Here is a 12,252-nt window from a genome sequence, read left to right as displayed (position 1 = left end):
GTAAGCTAAACAAATTAAAATACAACATTCAAACCTAAAAACACAGCTACTTAATTAATCCTAATTCTTTAGCAAAATGTCAGAAAGATTTCAATATACTGTTGAGAATGTTGAAACAAAATCTTCTTTGTGTTTAGTCACTGTAGGCTTGATTTTTGTTGCAATAAAAAGGCGAAATTTGGAAATTGGACCAAACTATTTGGTACTTGCATAGATTTAAAAGCCTGTTTTTAAAATTGAATACATTTGACAGAGTTTTAAAGTTGTTTTTAGCCTTTCCAAGCTTGAGAATTTTTCCCACTAAGAGCTAAGATCCAGAAATAAGGACATTATTATTAAAATGAGTCAAAATCCTTTTGTTTAATCAGAAAAAACTTGATTTAAATCTAAAAAAAAGGTTAAAATTGCTTAATTAATATGTCTTTTTTCCACATTTATAAATTATAAAAAATTCATATTTTTTCTGAAATTATTAACCCTTTAACATCCAAGGTGTCGCCGGTGACGCTTAAATACAAAATCTTTAACATACTGTAATTTTGATTTGTTAACATGATAAACATAATTCCAGTAGATATTGAAGGAGAAAAGTGGCTCTTATGAGCCAAAATCTACTGGAATTATGTTGATTGCGGTAACAATTCAAAATTTACAGTAAATAGAACAACATAAACACTGGGGCTCTGGTGTTAAAAGGGTTAAAAAAAGCTCTCTATTGTTGATTCAATTTTAAGGACGTAGTTTTAAAGTTCAATAAATGCAGAAAAGCTAAACTAGCGTTCATTGTTACGGTTTTGGAAACAAATAAGTTATAAACAGTTAAGTTAATTTGTTTTAGATTCCACCAGAATATATTAGACGTTAACATTTATAAGTATTAATTGTTTGTGGGGTCATGATGTGTACATGTGAATGGTTTGGAGGGGGTGTTTGTTCTTAATTGTAAATCGCTTCAAGCTGCTAAAGTATGAAAATCGCTTCTTTATAAATAAAGTTTAAATTCATTTGAAAGATTGCATTCTCATTTTGTTCTCTTTTTTTTCGAGAATGAGCCATTTCTACTTATTAAACTTGTTTCTTTGCCCCCAATCAAAATAAATGAAAAGTACTTATTATTGGGCTGCATAAATCTAATAGTTTGTTTTTTTAGTTTATTTTCTTGAATGTTTGTGGAACTACTTGTTTCTAGATTTTAATATTTTATAATTAGATTTCTTCAGTAAAAATTACTTGCTGCATCAAATTTGGTGATTTTCTTCTTAAGATAAGTGTTTTTTCTGCTTTTTAGGCGTTTTTTTTATAATGATTTCATGATAAAAACATGACTTAGTTTTTGTTTTACTTCCTTGCAATTCTGAACTTCTATGTTTTAAACATTCTGTGAACTTATAAAATATTAATCAGAATAATTATAAGATAGTATTCAATGATTTTGCTCCTCTCTTTATGTTTATGTCTGACCGGGGCCATCTCATCCACCTTTTAGTATTTCTGTCTTCTGTTTCTTGCTTTTGAAAGCATTTTTTTTTTTTTTTGCAACTGCTATTAATATTGTTTTGGCCGCTGCTTTTTACTTTACACCACCACAGCTACTTTTGCTTTTGCTGACGCCGCTCAGACTCCTACCACAGCTGAAAAGCAATTACTTGGAGCCTTACTTAAACCAATGCTACTTCTGTGTCTACTTTACACCTACACAAACCGATCCAGCACACCTGAGTCCGGAGCAATCAGGAGCTAGCCTGTCTGATTAGACTGAGACCGGTGTGAAGGGACCAGCTGGTGCCAGAGAAAAAGGGCCTGAAGGAATTATTGACCCATCTCAACTCTCACCCCTTTTGCTGGAACATACACACCCTGGGCTGTGACCTGTGAAATTACTGCTCTGCTAGTGAGATTTGTTTCTGTGGGGCTCTATCAGCTCCTCAATGTGCCGTGAAGACAGGTGAAGAGGGAGACACCAGGAAATGAAGGAGGGAAGCACTTATTAGACACTGAAAAAACATAAACCATTTCAATTATTTCATCCAAAAAGCACAAGAGCTTAGAGACAAGTCTATTTTGCTCAAATAAATACCCTGTCAAGTCAAAAACGGTTTTCTTTTTTTCACCATTTGGGTTATTTAGCTGTTTCCGCTGTCAGCCAGCATTAAACTCCAAGCACTTGATCATAATTATGGAATTTATTTTGGTTTTTGCCAAACAGAATTGTCAGTTCCAAAAAAGAGGGCGCCATAATTACACATCTACATGTTGCGTCTCTCATGTCTGAGGAAGAGAAACAGGAAGAGGGAAACAATAGCAGGAAAATTAATGAGAAATGCAGTAGGGTGTCAGTCATAATATGCACGCCGCTGAATATTTATGAGGCAAAAAAGCACATCCAATTAACTTTCTGAAATATTAATATTCACATCTGTGCATATGCACTTGCTCTTTTGTTGTTGGCCCAGGCACCACCAAGCAGAGTCGAGAGACGCGCCGAAGATCTGAGAGCGTGACAGCAGGGAGTGTGACGAGTGGGGAAGCGGAGATTTGTTTGTTCAAATCCCTGATTTTTGCACCGTCTCTCCTTCTCACTTTTGCATGTCTGCAAATATCTTACAAACAACTGGATGACAAAGTGTTGGAACAGGAAGATGACAAAAATACGACAAACAAGAGTAAAAAAAAAACTCAGACAGAAAGAATCAGAATACATTAGTTCTAACCAGGACTATAGGAAAATTATCTTTTGTTTGGCTGTTACGCTTTTATTTTTTACATTTGTGGTGAAAAAAAATCAACATGCTGTGTCTGGTACCTCAGCGAAGTCAGAATTTGCATTTCATACCAGGGAGTGGCTCCGAGCTGGAAGATGTGAAAAGCTGCAGTCATTTCTTTAATAAATGTAAAGCGTCAACATCTAATTGCATGACGTGCTGCTGCAGGTAAAGCTGCTCTCATGCATTTTTAAAGACTGTAGATGTGTAGACTGAATGCATGAATTCTGAAACATGTAACCCTGTTCCTAAACATTTTTAAAAAGATAAAGATGAACTGAAATACAGCTATCCTGCAAGACAATCTAGAGTGAAATATAACATGAACAGAACATTTCTGACGTTAAAGATATTAGGAAATAAATAAAGTTGTTGCCCATAGGGATGAAACAGATGGACAAACCCTGCTGTCCACTGACGCTCTGGTTTGTTTTGGGGTCATTTAAAGCCAACTTGGCTGGACATGACAAACATTTAAACCCCTTGCATTCTAAAAATGGGCAAACAGACGCATCAGTTGTTTGAACAACAAACTTACACTCTAAATCCTAATGGTTCCACAGCCATCTGTCAATCAAAAGTTTGTTGTAGTTCACCTTTGGCGTACCCCGTCAAAAGCGAACAAGCTTTCTCTTATCCACACAGGGGTTTGGAAGAGAGTTTTACACTGTATTCTCTCCCTGACACAACCCTTTATTTTATCTGGGCTGGGGAGCGGCACAAAGACCCAAATTTACCCTGGGCTCACAAAATCCAGTCCAGCTCCAGTGCAGCCACCAGAGCGGTCTAGCTACAGCAGATGACTCACATTGGCTGCAGCCAAAGGCTCTGCTGCCGACCTCGTGAGACTCTGAACTCATGTAGGTTCAAGCGATAACCCATCATTTATATAGGAAGTACTAGTAAACTAGTACTTCTTTTTCTGCGTCTTCCAACAATGGATAAGCACTGAACTTATATTAATACTTTTGTCTTATATATGCTTAAATGTACATATTTGACTGTGTTACATGGACACAGATGAGTTCTGGCTTAGGTAGTTTAATTTGCCCCAATATCACAGAAAATGCTCTGGCTCCGTTGTCTGGCCAGAATTTAAAGCCAAGATAACGGATTTGGAGCGCCAGAGAGGCCTGACCGGACTGGATGCTGTGTGAGTGCCTCTCATATTTTTCAAGTTATGTAAAAACTTCAGCGGCTGCTCCGGAGCTGGACTGGATGCAGTGTGAGCCTGGGGTTTGGTCCCCTTGAAGCAATACAGTGTTCCCTTGTTTATCGCGGTGGTTACATTCTAAAATTAACCAGCGAAATTTAAAGTGCCATTAGTTGTCACGCACCGCAGATTTGTTCTCCACATTCGACCCATCCCCTGGGGGAGTGGTGAACTGCAGACATAGTCGCTCGAGAACCATTTGGTGGTGTAACCCCCAATCCAACCTCTTAATGCTGAGTGACAAGCAGGGAGGCACTGGGTCTGATTTTAGAGTCTTTAGTGTGACTCGGCCAGGATTTAAACTCTTTACTTCCAGACTTAGGGCGGACACTCTACCTCAAGGCCACTGAGCTGGTAAGTAGCATAATTGATGTTTTAAGGCAGAAAAATCCCTCGCTACACATTTTATACTTGTTTCTCAGACAGGAACATTTTCCCATTTTCTCTCTTGTTTAAACTCTCAACATTCAAACCTTCAAAAGAAAGGTTGAAGATTTGAGTCGATTTTGGCCTCTGAACGCATTCGAGACAAAAGACAGAGGAGATTGGTTGACAAGGTCTACATCCAATCAGGACGCAGAACCCAATGCGCTGTTAGAAGAAAAAAGGGCAAAATTGAATAAAAGTTGCAAACCAGCGAGATGGCAAATCAGTGTTGGGTAAATTATTTTTAAAGAGTAAAGTTTAATTAAATTACTTTAATCATTCCTTAATTTAAAATGTAATTCACTACTTGTTACTTTCCTTTCCTTTTTTTCACTCTCAAATTCTCAAAGGAATAAAGCTAGCACAAACAAGACACCCTTGTAAAATCCACTCAATAAAAGCACGGAGGTTGCACAAGGGTAATCATGCTTTTTAGCACCGCCTCATTCATTTCACCACAAGAACTTGACAAAATGCACATTGTATAGTAGCCTACATACTGTAAAGTTCATCTCCTGGACATACTTGCACTTCACTGATTTTTTTTTTGCCTTTGCTTTCAACAAGTTGGAAATAATTTACACATCTCCACTTTTCCAGTCCAAATGTCCGCTCTCTTTGTTTTACTTTGACCAGTTGACTCCAACTCTGAATGAGCACACATGCATCTGTAGTTCTGTTTTTTTTTTTTCTTAATTAGTATCTGTTTTGTTTCATTTAATTAAAAGAAAATGTCAGAGCCAACTGTTTACACAAATTGATTTGTTTTATTAGTCACCTTTGGCTTCCCTGCACCAAAATGTGAGCATTTGAATGATGAGGATTTCTGCTGTCTGGTAATTGTAATTTGATTACTGACATTTTAAATGTAATTTGTTACATTACTGTTACAGACAAAAGTAATCAAATTACAGTAATTTGTTTACTTTGTAATGCATTACCCTCAACACTGACTGTGATATATAGAGGGATAACTCACTGTTTTTCAAAATATGAAGCTGAAAAGTTTTGGTTGAAAAATCTAATGACAGTGGTGAAATGTTTTGGAGCCACAGTTCATGTTTGTTTCTGTTGGGAAGTCGAGCCATTTGACACTGAAGTGAATATTGACTCTTTTCCTGGTGTAACGTGCACTCTGGTAATTGTTCCAAAGTTGCTTTTGTTTCCAAAGCTCTTTTTTAATTAGGAAGTGAAAGTGTTGGCTCTTGTTTCTGCCACTCAGCTCTTCAACTAGCTCCATTATACGTTTGGAAAAAGACAGAAATAAAAGTGGGTGGGAGTGGGAGTGATGTGTTTGTTGATTATAATTCAAAATCTGTCATCATCCACTTACTCTGCAGCTCAATACTTGACTTTGGTTGTTTTGTAATCCTACTTTGATAACAAGTTGGTCATAAAGACACAAATCCTCCGTTGCACAGAATCACTTCTTTTTGTTTTGTTTCGGTGCTGAGCTGGAATTGTGATTTAGGGCTGCCAGAGAAGACAGAATGTGAAGCCTTGACTGCTTGGTGTCTCTATTCTGACAGAAGAATGATAAGCAGAGAGAACGTGGAGAGACTGAGAGAGAAGGACAAGAGCAAAGATGAATGAGAGCAAAGATTTTGTTGAACTGTTGTGTATCTCACCTGCTTGAACACACATTTGCTCTAATTGGCCAAACCCAGACATGTGAGGAAACAAGAGGCTGCGTGAGATGTGGACGGTCACAAAACTGTTGCCACGGTGATGGAGTGTTTAATGTGATGGAGGAGGAGCCCTAACAGCACGAGCGTCTGCAGTGTTTGATGATTCCACGTGGGCATCACACACTCACTGATGGTGACATAAGTCATGTAGGGAAAAATTGATTTGGTGATATATTGTAATTTCAAATGCTGACAAGATTATATTTGATTAATTATGTGTGAGCTAACGTAGTTTTACTTTTGTTTTCCACCTAAAAAGAAAAGCATCATGGATTTATGGGTAAAAGCACTTTGTATATAAGATACAGTTGCAATGCTTAGTGTAAATGTTACCATTTTATTAACATGAAATGTGTATTAATATTCAAGTAGAGTTCTTTTTCTAAGTCATATTCTTAAAAAGTGTGAAAAATTATTATGATACAATCTTGGGATATATCGCAATACGATATGTATCGTATCGCAATGTGTATTTTATTGGGATACAATATGAATCTTGATACGATACGTATTGCCAGACTCTTGCCAATACACAACCCTAGTTGACATTTTTCATCACTGTTAGTCATTTACTCACATTTAGTGACCACACCCTCCAGCCTGATGATGTTGGGGTGGTCGAACTGTCCCATGATGGAGGCCTCAGACAGGAAGTCCCGCCTCTGTTTGTCAGAGTACCCCGCCTTCAGACTCTTGATGGCTACATAGATCTCCCTCTTCCCCTGAACACGCAGCCGGCCGCTACACACCTCCCCAAACTCTCCTACACAAACACAAAAGTCACATTATAAAAAAAAAAAAAAAAAACCCTGAAAAATAAATTAAACTTTTGCTCTTTTATAAGGGACTGGAGGACATTTATAATCGGTTTTACTGAGGAAATTATACAATTTTTACTAGATCCAGCACAAAATATATTTCCAAGCACACATTTACAGATTTTCCAAAAAAAGTGAAAACTGCAGTTAAAGGATTTAACACATTTCTGGTAAAAATCATATAAACCGTTTCACTGAGTTCTGACTTCATAAAGTATTTAGCCTCAGCATTACTGCCAACTCACCACCGCCAATGACTCTTTCTATCCGAATATTGGAAGCATCGATCTCTTTGGCAAAGTCTCGGACAGCCTGGTTGGGGTCTTCGTAGGTGTGAGGATGGATATACGTCCTGCTGCCTGGAAGCTTCACTGCATGGTAAGAAAAAAAATAAAGATTACAGTTTTTAACAAGGTTAAAATCAACACTTAAGCATTAATGTCTTTTGAAAATGAGTCTTCTTTTTGGGAAGTGGCTTTAGGGTGATTGAATAAAACTTGAAAATATGATTTATATAGTTGGGAAATGATGGAAATTAACAGACCCGGATTTAGCCAGCCCCACCATGGGGTGTAGGAATACCAGGGGGGCAAGTCTGAGTGGAGTTTGGGTTGTCATATTCCTTAATACAATACTTTGCTCAGTACGTATTGTTTGTGCCACTCAACCTGTATACTGACATTACATCCTGACCTGATCTCCTTGATTCTGCTTTGTCTTCGATTCTGCTTGTTTGCCGCCTGCCCAGACCCTTGCCTGAACTCTGATCACTTGGGTTGCTGTCTGATGCGCTCTCGCTCTGTTTTGACCTTTGCTTGCCTGACTCTGGTTTAGCTTTTTGGACTTTTAGCTGTGCTCAAGTCCTGTCTACCTGTCTGCGGTAACAAACCTGATGCAGTTGGAACCAGGTGTCTGTCAGTTTGTGAAACAATTTAGTTCATATATCCATAAATCCATCTTCTCATTTGATCTTTTTGTCCAATAAATTTTATGTTTAATGCTCTTCCTGACACTAATCTTTGCGTTTACCAGGCTCGGGACAGGTACTGGCTTGTTCTCTGTTGGGGCTTCATTGATGTTTTTTATTCTTTTTATTTGGTTATCTGTCCATCCATATGGCTTTTTGTCTTTTATTTTATTGTTGCTTTTTTGTGTGTGTATTTCTTTCTCGTTTTTTTTTTTTTTTTTGTCATTTTTATTTACCAGTAGTTAATGTTGAATATGCGGGCCATCACATTTGACGATACCTATATCCTGCCATTGACAGTATAATCCCTGGACACATGACCCCTTCCCTATCGTGTTCCAAATAGGAAGTACCTGCTGGTCTGTTTTCTCATTTAAATTGTCAGAATAACCGTTCTTGATCTTGATTCTTCTTCACATCTTCTTTCTGATCTTATTTTTTTTTTTTAGAAATTTTTTCGCAAGTTATTCAAGTTATAACTAACCCATCAGATGCCTCAGTGAAAGCATGTGGCGCCCGCTGGCCCCACCTCCAACGTTTGATTGACAGATTCTCCAGACCCACTTTTAGTGGGAGGGGTGTGGATTTTGAACAAAGCAGAACAAGCCCACTCATGATTGGTGACACTAGTTTCTCTAAAAATGTGACTGACTCGGACCAATCACTCTTATGGATGCAAAATGGCGGCAGACGAACAGAAAGCCTCGGTGACGGCTTTCGCCTCATTGCAAGGGCCGGAGGTAAGGCGTTTTCTATGGGTGACGTCAACCCCTTGTTTTGTCCAGTGAAATAACTCATGTCAATGTGTCCGGGCTTGACAGGTACATTAAAAAATGTTACAAAAGTGTGGGTCATTCTCCATATGTGGGAGTATAAAGTGTAACTTTAGGGACAGTTGAGTTTCTGTGGATTCTGTGAGTCCTGGTGTCTTTACCTCGGCCATGCTGGAACTGCATCTTCTCCTCATCCGGGTCCTGCTTGGCTTTGATGTATCCACAATGCCTGAAAACGAGAAGCACAGCTGCATCATGACGCTGCACAGATTCTGAAAACTGGGTGCTGGATAATGACAGCTTTCCAGCCACAAAAAGGCCAACTTAAGTAAACCCTACAGAGGACATGTGCAGAAGATCAGCTTACTTCCACGAGCGCTCACTTCAATTCCACACATCTGTTTGCATTTTCGATAAAGTTATATGCAGGAAGTTCAGATCCAGTGCACTGCCAGCAGCTGCGTATTTGAGCAACGTCTTTTAATCTTCAAGCATCACGTTCTCTAAATTTGACTTGTCTGGATGGAAAACATAAACTTTATTACCATATATCCACTTTCATTCTATAGTAGTTTATCAAATCTCTGTGTTGGAGTGTGTCGGCTCTCATACTTAGGCAATGAAACACTTCTTTGAAGCTGTCTGTGCTCTCTGATCATTACACACACACCTCTTTAAGCTTTTTACTCACACCCTCCTGCATGCACCCCGCAGCCCGGGTTAGTCCGAAGAGCAATACGAAATATTGACAAATTGATCGAGCTAAACCTGCAGTGCAGCTGTGAGGAAGTGTTAAACTTGTTCTGCCTTACAGACCCCTACAGGGGATTCTTGCCAGCCTGTGTTAGTTTGAGATTTATGTGTTTCTGAAAACTCATGCTCTTTCTGTTTTCAATAGTGCTGCCACAAACTATTATTTTAAAAGTCGACTAATCACCAATAATTTTTTGCGATTAATCAACCAATCGGGTCATGCGCAAAGTGGTTGTAAAACACAAATCTTAACCACTATTAGCTTTAAACTAACTAAAAACTAGATATATTGCATTACCATGCAATAATGCTAGTATAAATGCAGCAAGATGAATTTGGCCGCTGAGTATGCTAGTGCTGATAGCTGAAGATGCTGAAATTAATAGCTGAAATTGCTGAAGCTGATAGCCAGCCAAACTATTAGATAAATGCCAAATGTGCCTAAAAAACTGAAAAAAGCCTAAGTTAATCAAATCAGCATGTAGCTGAAATATTAGCTAAACTTCGAAATAGCCTAGATTAGCCAAAATAGCTAGCATGTAGCTGAAATATTAGAAAAATTCCAAAACAGACTAAAATACTAGAAAATTAGAGTTCAAGTTAGCCCAAAACAGCTAGCATGTAGCTGAAATATTAGCTAAACTTCCAAATAGCCTAAATTAGCTAAAATAGCTAGCATGTAGCTGAAACAGTAGCTAAAATCCAAAATAGCCTAAAAACTAAAAAAAAAAAAAGTTCAAGTAAGCGAAAACAGTTAGCATGTAGCTGAAATATTAGTTAAACTCCAAAATAGCGTAAATTAGCCAAAATAGCTAGCATGTAGCTGAAACAGTAGCTAAAATCCAAAATAGCCTAAAAAAACTCAATAAATGCCAAAATACTCCAAAAAGCTAGCATGATGCCATTATAACTTTCAACTTTAACACACTCCGACTCCGTATAATATAAAGTAACGACTAATTGACTATTAAATTAGTTGTGGATTATTTTGATAGTGGATTAGTCGACTAATCGTGGCAGCCCTAGTTTTCAAAAAGGGATTCAGAGTCCTAATCACGTGTAAAGCTGTTTTTACTATGCGCTGCTGTTTGAATTCAACAGAAAAGCTCTAATATAAAGGTTTTGGTAACCAGAACAAAAATTCTCTCACCGTCTCTTTGGAGCAAAGAAAAAGCTACCATTGTGACGAAAAAGAAAAGGGATCTGTTGAAGTTACTTTTTAATGCCCCCTTAATTTGGAGTTTGATTCGTTCGTTTCATTCATGCTATAACTTATTTATGTATCTGGGCCAGGAGAGGATTGGTTTAAGGTTACAGGTCTGGCAGAACCCAGTCGGTCGGTCTGTCCGTCCGTCTCCAGGATAAATTGATGCGGGCGCGGAGCCAAGAGAAACTGAGAATCTGCCGCACAGATGGTATGCGATTTAGGAAAGCAGCAGAGACGAGGACAGAAGGGAAACTGGAAGGGAAGATTTGATCAAGAAAAGGAGCGGGGAAATTAGATGAAGACGAAAATGATCGGGGAAGAATACTAAGTAGAGAACAGACAAGACGACGCGCTGTTACAGAATGAGGAGAAAAAAAAACGCTGCTCAGTAAAAGTTTGAGTCGTTTGGTACCTAATTCTTCTGTTGATTTTACACATCTGAATGCATGTATAGCCCAGACATCAATAGTCTGTCTGGGGAATAGAAGCACACGTGTTAGAGACCTCTGCTGCTGCAAGAGGATTTAGAGGTGGGGGTCTAAGTTGGGTCCCACCTGGTCATCAGCTGGGCTCTGGCTGGCCAAACACCAAGGGACTATCATTACCCCCCTCGACTCCCAATCATACATACTCAGCGCTTTGGGGCATGCGCCTAAAGCATATGGGTAATGGGACATGGGTGACACCTCTGCTCCCACCGTGAGAACCCCTCGGGGATGCAAACACCCACACACTCCTGTTCAGCCCCGCTGTGTTTGAGCGTGTGTCCCGGTGGCTGCATATGTATGTGTGCCTGATGGGAAATGAACACATTTCCATAGTAATTACAGAGAAGCTCATTCCTCCTCAACAGTTAGAAGTGTCATGACTCATTAGTGCTACAGTCTTAAACACGCTGAAAAACCCTGACATGGTCGTGGCTTTTGTTTCCCCCGACAGCTGTGTCTGGGTGTATTTGTACCAAAAAGATATTTAATACCTTCAAATGAATGCAGCTGACCCCAGTTCAGCTGCTAAAGACCAAAGAAAAAAATGAACCCAAGAGAAAGAATGAAAAACATACCATAGATATTTAGTATTTTTGGAAATAGACGCAATGAATAAAAACTATAAACTTTTTCTATCATGAAAGCAATTTTTAATTGCATATTATTGATTTCAAGTCTCGTCTTTTTTTTACATTTTTGTTAGAACAATCATTAACATTTTTCAATTAAGAGGAAAAAAGTAATTTATTTGACTGGAATCTACATTTTTTTACATTTGGTACAAACTAAATCTATAAAAGATTTTTCAAAGTTCCAAATATTTATTTTTCTAAAGTTAAGAATTAGTCGATTAGAGTAAATCGTGTAAAAAGTGTTTGCTTGATGCAAACATTGAAACATTTTTTTTTTATAAAAAAATATAAGTGTTGAGAAATAAAAACTCTTCTTTTTTTCTTTATTAATAAATGAATGAAATAAACTTCAACATTTTTTTTAATCAAAATATCAAATATATATTTCTGCTGAAACTACGAACTTCATGTGGGGATATAAGTTCTCAGTCTAAACATTCATTACATTTCACCAAAAGCTTAAAGTAGATCCATTTTTTTTCACATTTCAATAATTAAATGCCTAAATCAGGGGTCTCAAGCTCA

At 38.0% G+C, this 12,252-nt stretch overlaps 1 protein-coding gene and 1 long non-coding RNA gene across 3 annotated transcripts in view; one reads left to right on the top strand and one right to left on the bottom strand.

The window, feature by feature from the left end:
• Window positions 1-12,252, bottom strand: part of epha4b (eph receptor A4b) — a 106,414-nt gene that overhangs the window by 16,323 nt on the left and 77,839 nt on the right. For both annotated transcript variants that reach the window (XM_024273351.2, XM_024273352.2), the window contains exons 11-13: window positions 8,809-8,876; window positions 7,153-7,278; window positions 6,667-6,852 (exon numbers count right to left, since the gene is read on the bottom strand). In XM_024273351.2, the coding sequence (XP_024129119.1) occupies window positions 6,667-6,852; window positions 7,153-7,278; window positions 8,809-8,876 (380 nt within the window). The remainder of the gene's footprint in view (window positions 1-6,666; window positions 6,853-7,152; window positions 7,279-8,808; window positions 8,877-12,252) is intronic.
• The window catches only part of LOC112147174, a 98,447-nt gene that overhangs the window by 55,168 nt on the left and 31,027 nt on the right, over window positions 1-12,252 (top strand). The gene's annotated exons all lie outside the window — the stretch shown is intronic.

This window comes from Oryzias melastigma, linkage group LG17 (assembly GCF_002922805.2).
Source record: "Oryzias melastigma strain HK-1 linkage group LG17, ASM292280v2, whole genome shotgun sequence".
Classification (NCBI taxonomy): Eukaryota; Metazoa; Chordata; class Actinopteri; order Beloniformes; family Adrianichthyidae; genus Oryzias; species Oryzias melastigma.
The sequence above is the reverse complement of the archived record's forward strand: the minus strand, read 5'-3'. Positions and strand labels throughout refer to the sequence as shown.